Source organism: Cucumis melo, chromosome 5 (assembly GCF_025177605.1).
Source record: "Cucumis melo cultivar AY chromosome 5, USDA_Cmelo_AY_1.0, whole genome shotgun sequence".
Classification (NCBI taxonomy): Eukaryota; Viridiplantae; Streptophyta; class Magnoliopsida; order Cucurbitales; family Cucurbitaceae; genus Cucumis; species Cucumis melo.
Window position 1 is genome coordinate 19816265 of NC_066861.1, and position 21693 is coordinate 19837957.

At 33.8% G+C, this 21693-nt stretch overlaps 1 protein-coding gene across 4 annotated transcripts; it reads right to left on the minus strand.

The window, feature by feature from the left end:
* Positions 1 to 1666: 1666 nt before the first annotated feature.
* LOC103485896 (uncharacterized) lies at positions 1667 to 7008 on the minus strand. Of its 4 annotated transcripts, XR_001762148.2 has the most exons (5): positions 6453 to 6818; positions 3551 to 3820; positions 2872 to 2934; positions 2262 to 2346; positions 1667 to 1832 (listed from the first exon to the last, which is right to left on the minus strand). XR_001762148.2 is itself a non-coding variant. In XM_008443647.3 (4 exons), exons 1-3 carry the CDS (start codon positions 6661 to 6663, stop codon positions 2879 to 2881), a joined length of 537 nt encoding a protein of 178 aa, XP_008441869.1. In that variant the 5' UTR covers positions 6664 to 6819; the 3' UTR covers positions 1667 to 1832; positions 2872 to 2878. The 4 variants fall into 4 exon arrangements, 3 of the variants coding, with proteins under 3 accessions (XP_008441869.1, XP_008441870.1, XP_050941399.1); XM_008443647.3 differs by lacking the exon at positions 2262 to 2346 and having other exon boundaries at positions 6453 to 6819; XM_008443648.3 differs by lacking the exon at positions 1667 to 1832 and having other exon boundaries at positions 1911 to 2346.
* Between the last annotated feature and the right edge of the window lie 14685 nt (positions 7009 to 21693).

Consider the following 21693-nt stretch of genomic DNA (forward strand, 5'->3'; position numbering starts at 1 on the left):
AAAACAAAAAAATCTGACGTATAATTTATTTTCATAGATTTTTTTTTACATGATTATTTCAGTATTAGATACAACATTTGTATATTAATCTAGGTAATAGGAAATAAACTCAATATAAAAGAAATAGAAGAAGTTGTTATTAAACTAAAGAGAATTGGAAGTTTAGAGTTTGAAATTGAAGAAATGTTGTAAACCAAGTAAAACAATAAAGATTGATAAAAGGAAATACAAATTAAATGAAATCAAACAATGTTGGAAGTTTAAGATAAGTGTTGAATAGGAGAAAATTACAAAGTAATGTTGACTACCCTTAATTCCAAAAAAACAAAAACACACAATCCTTCTTCCTCAATTTAATTCTGCCCAAAAAGGTTCAAATCTTAACTTAATTCCGTGATTATTAGAGTCAAAAGTAACTGAAACCAATCAATACCTTAGATTTATGATCCAAATAAGTCTAAAAAATGAAACTTATAAGATAAGTAGATCGGTGACGTATTTCCAACTATATTCTATCAAAAGTTGATGGTTTAATCTCCTATTCTTGAAATTGTCGACTAAGATTGGTGACGGAATGAATCTTACGTAATGACTCAATTATGAACTAAATTATTACTATAACGTCGTTTTTTCCTGAAATTGATGAATTTTGTATTGTATATATATGTTTTATATTCAACGAATATTTTTCAAATGAAACTCTATTTTGGAGATCGAACTCATAACATTCATAACATTCATTCAATTTAAGTTAAGTAGAAGACTTACCAAATATTCAAGTGCAATTTGACCAAATTTGACCAATGGAAAACTAATGGTTGAACTATTTTGAAGCATTTCATATTAAGACTTGTAGGGACCAAAAAGAGATTAGATTATATTGAAAGTAATTAGCAATTGATGACTATGGTGTGGATTAGAGATGTTAGGAGGTACTTAATTGTTGGGACCAAAACTACTTGTGAGACTTGGGACCAAAGGGATATTTATGAAACCTTAGTTATGCAAGTAATTGGATATATGACCTAACAACAACTATTTCACTTTTTTTAATAGGACCACATTGCAGTTGGTTCCCTCTCTCTCTCTATCTCTCTCTCTTTCTGAGGCCTATTTTGCATAATTTATGGATCAACTTCAACAAACTTATGTGGATAATAAACCTCAAACAAAGATAGACTAGTGAAGATATTATTGATCAGAGCCAAATTTATGTTGGATATTTTCTCTAAATTAATGGAGGATTGTATTTGATTCCATATGATATCTCTAGGTGTTTTTAGCTTGATTATTATTTGAGCATTAAACTAGCATGGAAGGTTATGTTTGAAATGATTTTTTAAGTGCTTGAAAAATGTTTTAAATTTAAAATAAATAGTAAATTTTTAAACATTTGAAAAAGTACAAGTACGTTCAAAGTTTTACGGTCTAATTGTTGTATAATGATTTGAGTTTAAATTCTAAATGAGTCTCTTTTGGTAACTATTTGATTTTTTGTTTGGTTCTTTTTTAAAGTTAAATTTATATACTCTTAAAAAAATTTCCTTGTCGTCTTTACTATATAAAAGAATTTAATTCCTAACCAAATTCCAAAAACCAAAAGTTTTTTTTTTCTTTTTGTTAGTTTTCAAAATTGGTAAAAGTAGATAACAAAATAAAAAAAAACTTTAGAGGTTCCAATTCCTATCCCTGTTATTCATATTTTGTAAGATATACAAATTATCAATAGAATGTTTCTTACCCATAGATGGGCCCATCAAATGTTGATGCAAAAATTCAGGCAAGAGAAATACACATGTCCATCAAGTGTCTTGAATGATTTCTTTCCATTTCTGTCATGTTGCACAATTGTGTTGTATATTTATTAAACTAAAAAAAATAAAATCCCAAAGAATTTAAAGAGCACAGCGTTCACGAATCGTGTTTAATTATGAGAAATTTTAACAATAATTAGCAAATAAATTACAATAAACAATTTTATATTCGATGGAAAAAATTGCCATCACTAAGAACGCCTATAATAGAAGGGTAAAATAGAAGCTTTTACATATTGTATAAATTTCCGTTTCTAAATAACCCAATACTCGAGACCAGTTGATGCCAAGTATTATGTAAGGAAGGAAGCGTTTGATCCAAGAGAGTTGGAGTAAGAGTGGGACAACTAGACTTGGAGTTCACAAGGTCCTTTATAATGATTAATAACTCATCCACGCAAACCATATGAAGCATCATAGCATACTAAACATTTTATAACGTATTACCTTCGCGATGGTCATGTCTATCGTAAGCTCAACATGATTTCCATCTTTCGATAAATCTTTCTGTTGTATATTCCAAATTTTTCTCCTGGTTGCATTTTTTGGATGAGAAAAATGGGGATAGAAATAAAGACGATCATGGATTACACATGACAACTTATTTTAAAAGATTCGTGGGTTCCAAGCTCTACTACTTGCTAAAGTAGGTATATCGCAACAGTAGATTAACAATTATTTTTTAAGAAAATTAAGACTAACATGTTCCCTTAAACTTAAAACATCCATAAATTTTTTATGAAGGGAAGGGTTCGTTAAACTTTTAATTTCATGTGGTAGTCACTTACACATTTAACACTTCCAAACTTTCAAACTACAAAAACAACGACCAATTTCATTACCCCCAGCCCACTATTTTCTTTATTGTTCAAATCAGTTTATACACATTTCACCTAATCTCACAAGACTATTTTTCTTTTAACCAGGTGAGAAATAGACATCCAAACAAACAAGCAACTGGTTTTCACCCTTTGTAATGAGGCCTTGAGTAACATAAATGTCATGTTGATATACATCTTTCCTTCATTAAAAATCAAGTGAAGAAGGATTGCCAAACCTGGGCTTCAAGAACACATTGCCTTCTCCAACACTTCTTGCAATTCTCCGCTTTTGTATGCTTCTGTAACCAAAAATAAATAAAAAGTAAGAAAGAAGATGAAATTTTTTACAATAAAACTAAATATTGTACTAAGACTTTAGTATAATTAATTATAAAAAATTAAAATCAGGAGGATGTAATTAGTTTAAGAAATTAAATAACTTGAGTCTATTTACATGTCTAGCATCTTCAAGCAATCACATTACTCAAATAAAGACTTCTAAAAAAGGTTCCCTTGTTCTGAACACCTGCCTACGTAGAAATTTCATCGATCACATAAAGGAAAAAGAAAAAATATGTTTCGATGGCACATTTTGATCGAATGTTCATTAGAAAATTGTAAACAATGACTAAAATTATTTTTTATGGAAAAAGGTTAAGTGTTACAATTTTAATTCTTGAACTCTGATATTTGTGTCTATTTGATTGCTGTACTTTCAAGCGTCTAATAAGTCCTTAAATTTTCACTTTCGGGTCTATTAAGTTCTTGAAAGACAAATGTTTACTCGATATACACTTTGATCTCCAAGACTTCGAAAGTATCAACCAATATCTACCCCTTTTATGTCCCCTATTCAAGAGAAAGATATCTTCGTGGGTATCATCAATTATGAAAAAAAGATTCCAGAAACTTTACCAACTGTTATGTCACAACCACCAAAGAACTCTCCATCTATATACAGCTGAGGAAAGGTTGGCCAGTTAGAATACTCCTTCAGTCCTTGTCTCAATAGTTCGTTCTCTAGGATGTTTATAGTCTCGAAGTGCACATTTAAAGACTTCAATATTTGCACTACAGTGTGGGAAAATCCACATTGTGGGAAGTCTTTAGATCCCTTCATAAACAGAACAACTTTCTCCGATGTAATGACCTTGTCGATTGTTGTTTTTAGCTCAGGAGACAATCCTGCCATAAGAAAAGCAGAAAGTCCACACAACTTTTTAATGTTTCCAAAAGTGACGAAGCATTCCAGCATTCATGAAATAGCTGACTTCATGAAATTTCGACTGACCAAGACTTGGCCAGAGCTTTTTCAGAAGTACAATGCCAATGCATGATCTTTTTTAGATGGAAAAACCGCACTAGTGCAAAGAAAAGGATATAGAAAGGGCATAAATAATATATATATATATATATATAAAACAAATTCCACACCAGAAGGAGCCAATACAATAAATTAAACTAAAAGAAAGAGCTTTTAACTACTAGAAAAAGTGGGGACAGTGTCTAATCTATTAGACTATTTATGAAACTTAAAAGTAATTATAATGTAAATGCTAACACCTAAGCCTCAATAACTAATTTTTCATGCCGTCTTCTGAGCAAGCTCTTGATGTAGGTGAACCTGCTCGAGAATTTTTCGTTTGTGTGCGTAGGTGGAGATTTCCAATTTCCAATTACAAATAAGTAAGAAACAAATTGATGTTCATCTTTAAAATTTTTTGGACTAGATGACCATTAATTGATCGGTTATTCCTAATTCTAGAGTAAAAAAAATTGTTAAGTCACACTATGCAAATTTGAAATAGGCTAAAAAAGTAACTGTTACTAACTAAACATATAGCTACAACAAATACAGGCAAAAGTAAGCCATTAACCCTAAAAAAAGGGCTTACTTCGAAGGTGCACAGTCTATACCAAAGTCAAGAAGTAAATAAAATGCAACAAACTTGTGGCTACATAGGAAAGCAAGTATGTGCGTATGTATAATGAGGACTATTTCTGAAATCTCTTGCAAGATAATGATAGAAGTCCCAATGAGTATTCTTATGTGAGAAACTTGATGACAATAGGATCAAATCCTACAGCAACAAAGATGATATGCCACAGCCATGTGCACAATTCATATTGGTGAATGTGAATCACAAACGTCATGACATTTTAACATGGACACTTCACACATCAAGCAATAAAATTAAAGAGTTGGGGTATATATTTGATGCATAGCAGAAGTATGTAGTCTTGAGACAATTAATAATTCTTTATAAGAAACCAAGCTTTTTTAAGAAAAATGTAAGAAAAACGAAAGGATGTAAAAGGGGATACAAAAAAAAAGGCCAAAAAGGAATCTGCCACCACTTACAAGAAAAAAATCCGATCCAAAAGAATAAGACATAATTGATAATCACAAAAAATCTTATTTGTGGAAACTCACGAAGAGGCATTACATCTCACCACATCACAAAGCTCCTTCAAAGATCTCTCAACTTCCTAAAGGTACTGTTTCTCTCAAGCCACATCCCCACAAAATTGTAAAACAGCATGCCTACCATAACAATATAACTGTCATGAAAGGAAGGGTGAGTGGACAACAACTCCATAAGAGAGGGTCCAGGTCCTCTTCATGACATATGCAGAGAACAGACCATTGTGGTTGCAATACAAAATAAGATTGTCGTTGGACGTTATCTTGGGAGTTCAATCTCCCATGCAAGATTTTCTAGGTCAAGAACTTAACTTCCTTAGAAATTTAACCTACCAAATAGAAGAAAAAAAGGAGGCTCCCTGGACGGGAGAGGGGAGCAAAGCACAATGAAATATGTACAACAAGGAGCCCATTAAAGGAAGAGGTTTCCAGACCCTAACATCCTTCTCCCCATAAACCCCCGATATGAAAGAATGGAGATAATGCCCTCAACCTCCAAAGTCTCGCTGTTGGTGAGAGGACAACAAAAACCCAAAGAGAGGGATGCAAATATTGAGAAGATAAAAAAGAGGCCACCGAGTGTAACCTCATTTTAGACAAATGATAAAGCTAAGGGAACAAGACACAAAGGGGCTTCTCACCTTCCCATCACTCCTCCCAAAGGCCAAAACTAAGTATCAGACCCGATCACAAAAAGAAACAGATCAAAACTGAACCACATGGCTATTTATCAGTTTTATACTTTGCAAAATTGAGCCAAGCAAGTGGTTCTACTCTATTTCTTTCCTTTCCAATAACTCTCCTTTGACCATAATCAGCACAACATAAGTAAAGGCAAGTAAGTCCCTCAGAAAGAAGATTTTCTTCCAAGGAAAACAAAAATAGCAAGTGTTGAATACCACCTAAAACATCTTAGTAAAGAAAACCACTCCTTGCTTCAACGGCAGTATAAATCTTTAACACACTAATCAAATGCCAGTGACCCAAGCTATTAAGTATTAACCAATTCAAAATGGTTAAAGGTCAGTTGGTTTGTTAGAAGTTATTTTGTAATTGGGTTATTACATTTGCCTATTTATACTTGGGGGAATTCCTTTGTAAAATCACAGAGAATTGAATAAAAGATCCGTAAACCAAATGAACTTTTCCCCTTAAATCTCCCGCAATTTCCACCCCATAAAAAACAATTAATTCAATCAACTCTCACGAAAAAACCGGTTCCAAACTAACCCAATTCAGAATAACAAACATGATTTCACAAAGTCAACCCCACATGTTGGTCACAAGCCTCCATCAGATAACAGCAATCAATTTAAATAAATAAGCCCGAAAAGATACAAAACGAAACAATCGGAGCACAAAATGAAGAAAAAGGGAAAAATAAGAAATTACCCGAGAGGCAGCGGAAGGATCCGAAATTCCGTCCAGATTTTGAAATTGGATGGAGATGTTGCAAACTGTGATTAAGGTGGTGGGCGTGGCGCTGCCGAGGCGAAGTGGGGAAGGGGAGAGGACGAAGAGAAAGGGTTTTATTGGTAAAAGAAGAGGAGGAGGAAGAAGGAAATGGAGGTAGTAGTAGTTGAAAAGTTCCAACAGACGACATTTTTGTTTGAATTCTTCTTCTTCTTCTTCTTCTTCTTCTTCTTCTTCTTCTTCTTTTTGGAACTGCTGAGGATTTTGGTGGTACAAACAGAGAGCCACAGAGGTTGCTGTCTTGTGCAAAATACCCTGGTCGGACCCGACTCTCGCACACTTCCGATATATGATTTTTTTTTAATAACGTTATTTAAATAAATTGTTGGAAAAATATTTTAGAAAATAGTATAGCGAAATCGTACACCATGAATACAACTTGGTTAATGGATCGAGTATACGACTTCAACTTAGGTATTGAAATTGTGTAGAGTTAGCTGTCTATCCAGTGTGGCAATGTTGGTTAACAAGTTGTCCTACACACAATTTCAAAATGAAGTTGTGGATCTAATATATGACCTCGTCAAAAAAACAAAAGGAAAACCCTAAAATAATCTTTCTGTTATGTTACTTTCCATTCAAAAAAAAAAAAAAGAACAAAGAGAAAACTATGGTTGTTGCCGTCCAATCGTTCATTATTCATTCTAGCTACCATCTAAGGTATGATGTTCTTTTCTCTTTTTATACATTTTTGTTCTACAAAAGTATAGGATACGAAGTTCATGATTTTGTTTATTTAGTGTAAATCTATTTGGTATACATTTTTGTTTAAGGTAGTGTAGATTTATTTGTACAATTTTTGTTTATTTAGTGTAAATCTATCTGGTATGAATTTCATATTTTTCTTTTTATAAATAATATATTGCATTGTGATTAGAATGTTCTAGAGTTTATGTTTTAATTGTCGATTATGTTATTAGGTATGCTTGCATTGTAAATATTATAAAAATCTATTTGTATAATTTTTGTTCTATAAAGGTGTGGGTATATATTGGACATGATGTAGATGTATTTTAAGTATGACTATATTTGGATTTGGATTGATTAGGCAAGTAGAGTTTCGACTTAGGTATTGAACTATTCTTTTTGTTCGATTAGAGTAATGTTGAAATGATTAGAATTCATGTCCTAAAACTCGTAGTTTGAGATTTAAAATCATATTTTATTCAATAACGTTGTTATTAAGGAATTATCAGTGAAATTGAATACTATAATCTTGAATATAATAAACTAAGGTCTTAAGGTTCTATTGAGTAAACTTAAACTTTATGTATACATAAGCATGGGTCAAATTTGAGTATATAGCCTAAATGGTCTATAATATATAAATAAGGTGTAACCTGCTTTATAGTTAGTACAAACAATGTGATCCTGAATCATTCGTGTGAAGATATAAAACTGGAGTATCTTATGTAAAAAGTTTACATAATACTAGAGCCATGAAATAGTCTCTTTATGTTATAATACCGTTTATTGTATAAAATTGACTATTTTGTTTATTGATAACCTAGGTAATTTAATATTAATATTGAGCTAACTATGAACTCCTATTCACAAGAGATTATTCTTAAGTTTGCAAATGTGAGGGCAGCTCATCAGTGTTGACACAGTAACTCTCCCATTTCAAGGGTAAGATTGGGTGGATAGTTGGAGACATAGAGTGTAAGATAAGTTCACTCATGCCCATCGTCGTCACATGCCTGAGACGACGCGAAGCGGTTGACGACCTCAAAATGGTTAGTTTAAAACAAAATATGAGTCACCACCAATCTTTTTTACGGTATGATTGAGCATCGAAATAAAGTAAATAATTTTGAATAAATCATAAAAAAAATGGTGTACGAAAACTAGAGTTGAGTTCGGAAGTCATTTGTGTATGAAAAAGGTGTTAGCACCCCACAACACCCGTTTAAAAAACAGTGGCCAAATTTCACATCTTGAATTGAAAATATTCTTTAATATCTTTAAAAAACTAATGTCTTATTTTACCCATCATTACTCCAATATTTGACGCAATGATCTCATAAAATAAGTGGAAAGTATTCTATCAATTAGATTATGTTGAAGAAAATCTTCTCACCTCAAGAAAGTGAGAAATTAGTATAATTTCTCAAAATCTGTCATAAGAATAATCTTCTAAAAAAGAGATTTTTTAAAAAAGCTATTAATTAAAATGATTTTTTCTTGAGATCAAATCTTGGACTCCAAAAAATGTGACCCCTCACCTCAAGAATTCTAAGAAATCGAATTCCTAAATTTATTAGATTTCGTCGTAAGATTTTGTTTAAGAAAAATGGTATAAGTTATTAGAAAAGATTGATTAAGAAACCTTATGAAATCAAAGATTAAATTTTGTATGTTTGAAAATCATAAAAAAAGTTATAACTTTAAAAGAAAAAAAATTCTAAATGATTTTTTTTAAAAAAAAAGTTTTGTGAAAGATTTTAAAACTTGGAGAATTTTTAAATTAGAAGGATTTTAAAATATTGAAAATTTTAGTGAGAAAGAGTTGAAAATTTTAAATAGAAAATAAAATGAGGCTTAATAGAAAAATTAGATAATTAAGTAGAAACAAGCGTAAAAGAAGCACCATAACAAATTATGTAAACATAAAATAACATATTAAGATTTTAATAAAAAGATATTGGAGATCAATCTCAGACTTCCAAAGAATCGATCTCTCCTCATCTCAAGAATTCTAAGAAATTGGACTCTCAAATTTCCTAAACTCCGTCGTTGGATGCTTTTAAAGATAAATAATTTAAAATGTTAACAAATTTGAACAATTAATTAGCAACAATAACATATTAAATTGACCACAAAAGAAGGAAAAATAAAATATTAAATAACATATAAAAGAAACAATAATCAATATGAGAAAAATATTAAAAAAACGATAATCAAGATGAGAAAATATTGATGAAGCAATAATCAATGCTATAAAAGAAAAAAAGAATTAAATAAATAAAAATATCAATTATATACAAAAAAAATAAAAAATAAATAAAGATACAATAGGTAAAGTATAAAGCTTAAGAATAAATTAACAAAGAAAATACATAATAATAAATAAAAAAGAGATATCAACGAGGTATGAAAAATATGTAATAAATAAACTATAAAAGAGAACCTCACAAGATAATAAATAAATAATTATAAGATAAAGAAAAGTAGAGAAATAAGAACAAGAATTATAAACAAATATTTAATCATTTAATATTTCTTTTTCTCTTTTTTTTTTTGTCATTTTTTATGGAAGCTCGAAGAAAGACAAATAAAATAATGAGAATAGTAAGAATAAGAAAAAAATAAAGAACTTTGAAGGAAAAATAAACAAAATAATAAGAAGAAGAAAAAAAAGAAAAAAAAGAATGATTGAAATTCCAACACACTAAACTCACTTGTTGTTTGAGATGTGGATCATTGAAATCAAAGCCCTACCATATACCCCCAACTAAATTAGAGTTTTTTGTGTGTTGGATTCTTATCATTGTAGGGAGAAAGATGAAGATTTAGGGGTTGCTAGAAGAGAAGATAAAATGAATGTTGTAGATTTTTTTTTTTTTTAAGAAGATATGAAAGTTAAAAGAAGTAGGGGTTATGAAGGTTAGAGATTTAGATGAAGAAGAGAGGATGTGAAGGTTTGTAAAAATTTATATGGTTTTTTGTGTGACTTTTTTTTATATTGTGTTGTGTCTCCCCTGGATTGATGGAGCCCATGATCTATAGGTCCATTTGGTTCCCTTGCTAGATTATATGGAATAAGCTTAGAGCAATATGATGGAATGATTCAAATTGTTTGAATTAGACGAAGAGAAAGAAACTGACAAATATATGTGATATAGTCATCATTTATCAGTTAGAGATAGATCTTTATATTTAAATTTGATTTAAATATAAAAAATATGATTATAGATTCATACTTGGAAGCTCGAAAATGATGGAAATGGTTAAAGTTGTAAAAAGCCAAAGGGTTGATTTTTGACTTTGAAAAGTTAAACTTTGACGAGCAATATATTCAAATGTATTTTGAATTTCAAGAAAATGAATGGAAATTCATATTTGGAAGATCGGAAATAGTCAAGATGGATAAAATGGTAAAAAATTAAAGTTTGTATTTGACTTGAATGGTGAAAAGATCAATTTGCGCTTTGACTAAAATCAGTGGGAAAATCTAACATTTTTTTGGATAATCCCACTAGCTCATAGTGGGATATGTGGTTGGATGAGAAGCAAACATCTAGCCCACTAAAATCCACTAATTGTTAGTGGAATGTGAGGTGTTAGAGTTTTGGTGAACTAATTACATGCAAAAAGTTACATGCATTTTTGTATGTAATTAGATTATTTAAATGATAGTTTTTCACATATGAAAAAAGATTTGGGCAATTTAATGTATTTCTCCTTGAAATTAATTTCACCAAGTTTTTTTCCTCTTCCAACTTTCAACCCTAAGTCTCTATCTCTCATAAATCCTTCACCCATTGAGTCCCTTAATTCCGTTCTAAGTCTGGAGAATAATGAGTCAACACTAGTGGTGGTTTGGGTTTGAGATCATGAGAAGATTATGAGAATTCGGGAGATATGAAGGTATGACTTTCTAAACCCTAGTTTTCAATAAAATAGGGTTATGCATGTTAATTTCTAATAGAATTAGGTGCAATTAGAGTAAAATTTCGATATTGTTTTCCACTGTCCATATCTACTATTTCCATTAGGAAACAGTAATGATTCTAATATTTTTCCAACCTTAACAGTTGATTAAACATGCTGATGCGATCTGAAGATCTAGTTATTCTTGAACCTGGTAATGATGGTGATAGTGATATTGCCATAGAAGTTGATGAACTATTTGGAAACGAAGGAAATATAGAGCATGAAAATGAAAATGATACTATTTGGTATATTTACCCAAATAGATTGGAAGATTACTAATTCTATTTATGAACAAGGGTCAACATTGGAACATTGGGAGATAGAAATATACTTGTGATCGACCACTGAGTTCCAGGTATTATTATATTCATAATTTTTGTTTTTTTTAATAATATCTAGTAATTAGATTTGTGCACTCATTATAACTTATTACTATTCTTATTTTTTAAAAAACATTAGATGAAGAGGTGTCATATTTGCATTTAAACAAATAGCAAATATGTTGTTAGATATTTGACCAACTGATGCACACTCAGGTAGCAAAGTATTATACGAATGAAGATTAAATATTTTTTGTAGTCTACTTGTATTTGTTTTTTTTAAATAGATTAATTGGACATGATATACACACGATATCATGGTATTGTTGCCAAATCAATGTCATAATGGTGAGAAAATTTGGACTTACTTCGACCCTCTAATATACTTCCATATCATAGAGTAACATTTACCAGATCATGTATTGCAGTCTGTTATGCTGAAAATTGTACCATCGTTATGCTAATTTTGAACTTTAAATTTTTTCATATTGAGATTTATTTATTTATTTGATTTTCAAATTTCAAATTTCATATTTAATTAATTTTTTTAATTTAGTTACATTCATTTTTTGTTTTTCATATTTACATGTTTAATTTAATTTAATTTAAATTTTAAACGGTTCAATATTTAAATTGATATATTATTTTGATCTCCAGAATTTAAATATTTAATATGTCTATTTAAATGTTGCAATGTCCATGTTTATATGTTATTTTAAAATTAAATATATTATTTTTATTTCATTTGAAATTAGTTAGAATTTTATATTACATACAGACAAAATATTTACGGCTCGTGTAACGAAATGAAAAAGTCCGTGAAGGTGACCATTTTTTAAAAAATATTTCAGGTTTGTCATTCCTTTTTATCGTCTTTCTTCTCTTCTACGATTTTTTTCCACATTCTTTCTTCTCTTTCTCTCTTTTTTTTCAAACTATTATTTGTTTTAAGATCGTGTACCAAATATAAAAGATTTGTTTTTTTTCTTGTTTTTTTTCAAACTGTTATTTGGTTGTTCAAGATCATGGGCTAAATATAAAAGATCTTGAAAAAAACGCCGTTTACGATCGTATACCAAAGAATCTTTAAAAAAATCGTTTAAATTTGGGTAGCCAAATCTAAATGATCGTGTACAAAAAAATAAATGATCGTGTAACCAAATCTAAATTATTGTGTACCAAAAGAATCTCGAAAAAATCGTTTAAGCCAAATATAAACGATTTGATTGTTTAGATTTGAGGTGGTCGAATCTAAATGATTTTTTTTCAAGATTCTTTGATGCACGATCGTTTAGATTTGACTACACAATCGTTAGATTTGGCTACACATTCATTCAAATACTAAAAACAATTAAAGTAGATATAATAAAATACCAAATGAAATTTATATTAAAAATAATTAAAAAATTCATGTTCATAATTCAAAAATTACATACATAATGAAAACTAAAAACTAAAAACTAAAAACAGAAAATTAAACGCATAATCTTAGCGTCGGTGTCCCATGAAAGTTCCCCCATGCCTTTGAACCTACAATAACACTAAATTAAGTTTAAATATATATCACCAATAATATGAAATTAAAAAACGTAAAAGTTGAAAATTATGTATCTCAATGAAATCAAGGTCTTCTCTTGAAGCCCAGGAGAGGTCTTCAATCATCATTCTCATTTCTTCCATCTGCCAAGTCCGTTCTTCCATATGGCGAGCATGTGCTTCTATCAAGCAAGCACTTTCTTTGTGCTTTCTGTTACTCTCTTCTTGTACTACCTCAAGATAAGTTTTTAGCTCATTAACCTTCTTGGCGTGGCCAACTCTCGCTCGATAGATGTAGATGAAGAATTGCCAGCAACGTGTCTGGACTTTGGCTTGAGGCCTCAACCAGGATCTTTTGAGTAGCCCAGTCCTTAGAAAGTGGTTAAGAACCCTCTAGGGTGGGCTAGGATCGAAATTCTAGCATTTGATTCTACAAATAAAATTTTTGTTAATTAAGTAAAACATGTAAATCTAATGTTGTGTGAAACAAGATAAATAACAGCTGATAAACATACATACATCTATAGTCGTCTGCGAAACAAATCAGCCACCCCGAGCATGTGTTTTCCTAAATAACTCCAGATGGTCGATCGAATGACCCCGCTGTTCGGCGAGCTCATGTTGTCGTTGTAGAAACGACTTGGCGCCACTACTATAGTTGTAGGGTTACTTTGCTCTAGCAGCCCTGTTCATTTGAGAACATTAAAAGTTATAAATCACTTGAATTTGTTAAGTGAGATGTAGTGGTCACAGAGGAAGTGCCAATCTTGCATCCGATTGCTCAATTTGGGGGGTGGGTTGGCACAAGCCTATTCAGGATCATTGAACTTGTTGAAATAGTGGTGGTTCTATCCCCTGAACTCCTTCCACACGATGAAAATTTGATGCTCAACAAACCGAGTAAATGTTAGATCAGTGAAATCCAGCACGAACCATTGCTGTAAAAGAAAAGTACACATGGACTAGGATTGAGTCTATGTATATACGTATAGGTAATATATATGTACTGGTGATTTAAGAACTTACTAGTAAATCGCTTTTAACGAGCTCGATCTGGTGTCACATCAACCCACTTAAAAAAGTGGACTAGAAAGTCTCTCGAGTTAACACACTAATGGTATTGCTAAAGTGAACAGAGCATGTGGTGAGATAGGTTTGTCTTGGCCTAGAGCGATAAATATGGGGATCTTCCCAATTTGTGCAACATATCTATCCAACTCCAGGTTTCTGGAGTGCTGTCGTTTCTTAGGAGTAGGAGCAACAAGTTGAGAGGCATATAGGAAAACAGAATAATTTTAGAAACATAACAAAAAGACTTATGCATAAATAATTGTTTATGTAACGGTGACTAACCAGATGTGTCGCTAACTGATGACGTGCATGGAATGGTGTTGAAATCCTCGGTATTAAAATCGAATAGATCATCGCTCTCATCGAAACTGGTGGGAAAGTTAGACATAGTACATGTGGACATATAAACCAAAATTAATTAAACATATGAGAGTACGTGAAGCTGAATATATATATATAAAAAAAAACTATGAATACGTGATTTGTTAGTTTTTTTTCTTCGGCATAGCTTGACACGCTTTGAATGGATAACTGTTCATCATCATCATTTATAAAGTTGTCAACGACATGAAGCATAATCGATCTTTCCACCACATAGAATCAACGTCGACTTTGTAAAGGGTGTTGTCTTCAGTGTGATCAGCGATACGATGATCGACAACAATTTCGGGTACATTTAGTTGTTGATCCTCAACATCATCCACTTCGGGTACATCCCATATACGTTTATTTTGGACTACCCAAACAACCTTCCAATTGGTACCAATTTTTAGATCGTCGATGTAAAAACCTTAATGTGCCTGGATTACGAGAATGACTGGTTCTTTAGGAAAAGCAAAAACGAAATGTGTTGATAGATTTATATCTCAATTCCACGTGTGTTCTATGATTTTTGTTCTTATCCGTATTAAATCATCAATACTTCAATAGCCAAACACGATGTCCTATCGGATATGCCATAGAAAGAACCTCATCTAATACACCATAAAAATTATTGTTGTTGCTTCCACTCACACTGCTTTCACCGACTACCATGACTTCACTATTTTTTGTTGTGCATCAGAAATCATGATCTATCGTGTGAAATCGTACCCCACCCATGATGCATCCAGTGCAGGACCAAACGTCAAGTGAAGGTCCCATCGTAAGTGAGAAGAAATCATGCAAAAGGTTGTCCCACTCACTCGTTTCAATGACCTGAAATTGTTTTTTTAATAATTATATAAGTCTATGAAATAAGCCTATGGAAATTCCAAATGAATTTATGTACTCCACATATATACCTGATCTCTGAACCAATCAGAAAATGTCTATTGATGTCTTTTGAATAAGTTGATAGCGCTATTTATCTGACAACGTATCAACCTCAAGTGTTTCCTAAAGTAGATTTGGTTAGTGGAAACCAAATTGGAAAGGAATTATTAGAGAAAATTCTCTTCAGAGAGAATTGTATTGTACGCAAAAGTCATAGAATTGTTCTATGAATGCGTACCAGTATCTCTCTCTTCTTCAGTTTGAAGAAAAGGAAAATTGAGAGATAAATGGGAACGTGAGGAAACCACACACGTCCACTATTAATTTAATAAATTAATATTAATATTAAAATAATTAATTTAATACTTAATTAAATTATATTTAATTAATATTTCATTAAAATCATATTTAAATAAATATCTCTCCAATTAATTAATTTTTAAACTAAATGTCTTATGTTTAATTTAATCCAAATTTGAATCATGTATCATATACATATTAAATTTTAACATATAATTTTAATATGAATCTAATTCACATTATATTAATATTTGAACTCATTCAGATATTTTATTCTCTCATAAATTAATTTTGAATCATATCCAAAATTAAACCTATATAATAAAGTTTAGGGAAACTTACATAAATGTAACAAAATTGTAAACTATTTACGGCCCATATAACAAGCCCATTAAGAAAAATTATTTTTTCAGAATTCCTTTTTGTCCTTAATCTTTTATAACGATCTTTCAAATATGATTTTCTTATTCTTTTCGATTTTTTCACGATCGTCGTTTTCGAGTTATTCATCTCGTCTTTTATATATCTTTCATCTTGATCATTCTTTGTCTTTTTCATAATTTTTGACAACATTCGCTCTCATATCCATCATCTTCGATAACATCGTTTCTCCTATTGTCATCTTGGATAATCAAGATCGTCTATATTGCTCTGTTAATATCATCTTAGTTATTTTGGTTTCGGTGAGTATTCTAAATATTGTTTTTTCTTTGAATTATTTAATTGATTATAAAATTTCGTTCAAAATTATATATTTCAGCGTGAAGATAGAATGTTTAAAATATATAGGTAGTACTGTAAGACATCCTATATTTGGTTATGAAGATCGTTGAATATTTTGATTACTATTTACGTGGATTTAAGAATTTATATTTTAGTATGAATTTCGTTTTTGTTTTTTGTTATTTGTAAGAATTTAAAGTTTTTCTTTTCATTTTGATCTTTTAAGAATCACTGTAAGAATTGTGTATTTCATTATGAAGATCGATTGTTTGAAGTTTTTTAGGATAATTTTCATCGAATTATTTGATCGTTTACCTCTATCAACATCATCGTTTAACAATCTACAGACGATCGTTTTGCTATAAAAACACGATCATTCATCTTTATTAACACAAAAATTGTAACACCCCAAAAATTTGGGATGGTTTAGTTTCAATTATCTTAAGTGTAATTATTGAAATTTTGGATGTAATTGAGGAAACTTAATTAATTATATTTTTGGTTGTGTGATTAATTAAGTTTTAAGGATAATATAATTACTTTATAAGGATAATAAAAATTGGTAGAGATATTTGTTGAAGATAAAGATACTAGATTAAGGAGAGAAAAAATTTAATTTATTTGGTTAAAGATAATGGTGATAATTTTATTTGGAAAAAAAAAAGAGATTGATGTGATTTGGTTGTTTTTGAATTAAAAAGGGAGATTTGGTGAGTTTTAAATGAAGAAAAAGATTTGGATGTTTTGGAATTTATTAAGGAGTAAGAAAAGGAGGAAAATAATAATAAGTCTACTATTATTATTGGTTAAATAGGCTTCTTGGGAAGTGGGTCATCTTCTTCACAAAAAAAAAAAAAAAAAAAAAAAAGAGAGAAGGAGCAAACCCTAAACCTAACCCCACCGCTGCCGCCTCCCCTTGCGAACCGTCGCAGCCGCCGCCAGTCTGAGCGATCAGCTTCATCAGGTGCACCACCTCCGTCGTTGAAGTCGTGCCACCGCCATAGCCAAACCGTGCACAAGCGTTAGCCGTCACGTGAAGCACGTCACACACGACGACGCTCCGTCAGCCGTCGCCTCCGTCTTCAGCCGTTCACGGTACGTCGAATCGTTTGCCTTGTAGCAGCAGCATCGTCGCCGTCTTTGTCATTGGTCGTCTCTGTCAACGGACCATCAGAAGACGCAATCCGAGTCGACCTACAGCAGCCGTTCGAGCCGCGTATGCGAGTTGCATCTCCAACCGTCCGCAAGCGCCGAGTTGAACCGCATACGTGTGGTCTTGCTGAGCCGCGTCTGGAGTCTGACCAGCTAGTTCCTTCCTCCAGTCGTATCGCCAGTCGGTTTTCCCCTCTCCAGCCGAGCCAGTTGAGCTGCCAAGCTTCTTTTAACCCTATTTTTTACCCATATTTTTTGGTAAGCCTTGGTAGGTTTGATTTGGTTTTAGTCTACCCAGCTAAGGTTTATTTTGACCCTAACCAAGTTAATTGTTGGACTAAATTGACTATAGTTAACTGGAAGCCGAGCGAGGAATTTGTCCAACTAAGTCTAAATCGAGTTCGGCCTTGATCTTGGGTAAGTTACTTCAAATGGATCTTGGACTGTAACGACCCAACTTTCCGGACTAAGCTGAGGTCACTACTCAATACCAAAACTCGACCACACAACATAAAATTCATAACGGACCGGTTACGATTTCTTAAAACGTTAGAAATATTACAAAAAAACAGTATCGGGCCCTATTTTAAATCACAGTCACAAAAGTTTCAAATAAAAACTCAAGTCATCAGTTCAAAATCACAAACCAAATATTCTGACAAAAAATACATAGCGGAAGCAATAAGAAAACCAGACGCGTCCATATGGCCTTCACGCGTCCTTCCTGCCTCTCGTCGGTCTGCCCCTCGCCGTGCCCTTACCTGAAAAGTTTAAGAAGAGAAAAGGGTGAGTATAAACAAACTCAGTAAGGGACCCACTACTGGGCCCGTTAGGGAACAACAGTTAACTTCCTATTCAGGGGTACCCTACATAATAGTCTAGTGGTTCCGTGGAACGCACATATCAGTCTAGTGCTCCCGAAGGATGCACATATCAGTCTAGTGCTCCCGAAGGATGCACATATCAGTCTAGTGCTCCCGAAGGATGCACATATCAGTCTAGTGCTCCCACAGGATGCACATATCCGTAAGGTACACTACCCCATAGATGAAGCTAACCGTTACCCCTCAGTCTATACTAAACCGTCTACCACAGTCATACCCCATCAACACTCATATTACAATTTCGCCATAGGCTTTGTCGGTCAGATAGTATAGGTTTAAACAACTACACCCTCAGTTGCTATACGCGTTTTCAATTCGCACACCATTATGGTAACCCCTAGACCCAATCGACTAATCAATCAAAGTCGGACTCACCGTCCTTCCCCGACCAACTCCATGATCAATGTTCAGACCAATGACTACCACGTACCTAACCGTAAACTTCAAGGTCCATCGACATACAATTCCAATTTACAACGTAGCCTATTAACATAACCACACTATACCGAACATCCAGCAACGGGGTCTATCCGCAAGCAACTCCTTACACCCGATAGCACACAAGCTACAACTAGCGGTCGCGTTACCTTTACATCAGATAAGAGTATAGCAACAATACTTAAAAGTCAAACACACATACATTTATTCGGTACAGTTACTAACGTGTAATCCCCTGTGGATTACTACGTTTCCAGCCTCGATCCGAGGTCCAGTAGTAGGAAGACCCTTACCTGATACTCGGTTATGCCCCTCGATCGAGTCCACGCTCAACGGATCCACCTAAACAAAAACACGAAGGTTTTAATCGATGACACTAGTAGAAGTCATTTTAAATGGTCCTAAGCGACATCCGTTGACTTACCCAAGGAAAGGAAAGCTATCTCCAAACAAGCCTGTCGTGGAACCCGAGAACTTATACGTCAACTCCTTAATACCTTCAAGGAATGAAAGGTAGGACCAAATCTTATTCCAATATTCAACTCGAATCGGATATAGCAACATTAGGGAAATCATCAAAACAATCCTTACCGAAAACTCACCGTGACCCGGAGTGGAGGAAGGAAGGCTTAGGTGGCTCGGTAAACAGGGAGCTCGGCTTGGCTTGGAGGTGTTCGGCTCGGCTCGGCTTGGCTCGGGGCTTGGGTTGGCCAGCTCGCGGCTCGGCTCGGCTTGGATCAGTTTACGGCTCGGCTCGGTCCTCGGCTCGGCTCGGCTTGGCTCGGCTCGGCTCGGTCCTCAGCTCGGCTCGGCTTGTGGCTCGCGGCTCGGCTGGAAATGGGTCTCGGGTCGGGTCAGCTTGGAACCGGGGCGACCACGAACATCGGTCTTCGGCGTTCGATGACGGAATGCTTCGCGGCTTGGAGGAGTCCGACGACCGGTTCCGTTTCAACGCGGCGGAGAGTGGCAGGGCGTCGGCGGACGCGGTGGAATGAAAGATGCACGGCGGCGTCCGGGTGCGTGAGATCGAGAGGGCGTTCGGAAATGGATGGTCGCGGCAGACGAAGGCTGGAGCGGGGAGCTTCCAACGACGGCGACGAAGGAGGCGAAGCTGGCGCTGCCGGAAAAGAAGAAGAAGATTGACGAGAAGGGTGGCGTCGCTGTCGGATGGAGAAGAGAATGAAGAAGAAGGAGAAGGCCGTCGGGGAAAGGAAGAAGAAAAACTGGGGGGGGGGGGGCGGCGCGCGCGTCTAGGGTTTTTTAAAAAAAGAATTATTTTATATATATATATATATTAAATTAAATAATAATTATAATAATAATATTTAATAATAATAATAATAATAATAATATAATTAATAATAATATTAATTAATAATAATGTAATAATAATATTAAATAATAATAATAATAATATTAAATAATAGTAATAATAACAATAATAATTTATAATAATAATAAAAAAATAATATTAATAATATAATTAATATCATATTATTATTATAGCAATTTACAAAACATTAAATTCAAAAAAAAATTCGTATCCCCGCAAAAAGATAAAATTTACCTAAAAAATTCGGGACGTTACATTCTTCCCTCCTTAGGGAACTTTCGTCCTCGAAAGTTTTATTCCTCGAATAGTTCGGGGTAACGGGACCTCATGTCATCTTCTCGCTCCCATGTAGCCTCTTCTACTCGGTGATTCCGCCATAAGACTTTAACCAAAGGGATTTCTTTATTCCTCAACGTTTTCACCTCTCTAGTCAGCACCTCAACGGGTTGTTCAGTATAGCTCAAGTTTTCATCAATCTCTAGTGGCTCGTAATCCACTACATGGGATGGATCTGGCACGTACTTCCTCAACATAGAAACATGAAACACATCATGAACTGTCAAGAGTGATGGTGGCAACGCCAAGCAGTAAGCTACAGGGTCAATCCGTTCCAGAATCTCAAATGGCCCAACAAAACGGGGACTCAGCTTTCCCCTCCTTTCAAATCGTAAGACACCTCTCATAGGTGCTACCTTTAGGAACACCTTGTCCCCCACCTCAAATTCGAGATCCTTCCGCCTCACATCTGCATAACTCTTCTGCCTACTCTGAGCAGTATGCATGCGTGATCTAATCTTCTGTATCGCTTCGTTAGTAGACTGAACTAACTCAGGACCCATCAATCTCTGCTCACCCACCTCACCCCAGCAAACCGGGGATCTACAACATTTGCCGTACAAGGCCTCAAATGGTGCCATGCCAATAGTAGCCTGATAACTGTTATTATAAGCAAATTCCATCAAATGCAAATGGGAGTCCCAGCTACCTGGAAATTCCAATGCACACGCCCGCAACATATCCTCTAAAACTTGGTTCAGACGCTCAGTCTGACCGTCAGTCTGTGGATGGAAAGCTGTACTAAAGTCTAACCTCGTGCCCGTAGCAGTCTGCAAACCCTTCCAGAATTTGGAAGTGAAACGGGCATCTCTATCCGAAACAATCGACACTGGCACTCCATGTAATCTCACTATCTCAGACATGTACAGCTGTACCCACTTACTAGCAGTATAGGTGGACTTACCCGGAACGAAGTGCGCTGATTTGGTAAGTCTGTCCACCACTACCCAAATCACTGTAAAACCCCTCAGAGTTCTCGGCAGTCCTGTAATGAAATCCATGGATACGTTTTCCCACTTCCATTCCGGTATGCTCAAGGGTTGTAATAAACCCGCTGGTTTCTGCCTTGGTGCCTTAACCTGCTGACACACCAAGCATCTACTAACAAATTCTGCTACCTCCCTCTTCATGTTACGCCACCAATAAACCCGCTTCAG

What these genes read in the sequence shown, in the direction of transcription:
- LOC103485896 (XM_008443647.3), bottom strand. Translation starts at nt 6,663, where the DNA reads ATGTCGTCTGTTGGAACTTTTCAACTACTACTACCTCCATTTCCTTCT. An exon ending in ATCCTTCCGCTGCCTCTCGG is followed by an intron (nt 3,821 to 6,452) that starts GTAATTTCTTAT and finishes TTCTTATGGCAG; the next exon opens with GATTGTCTCCTGAGCTAAAA. An exon ending in TGGTTGTGACATAACAGTTG is followed by an intron (nt 2,935 to 3,550) that starts GTAAAGTTTCTG and finishes TTTTGGTTACAG; the next exon opens with AAGCATACAAAAGCGGAGAA.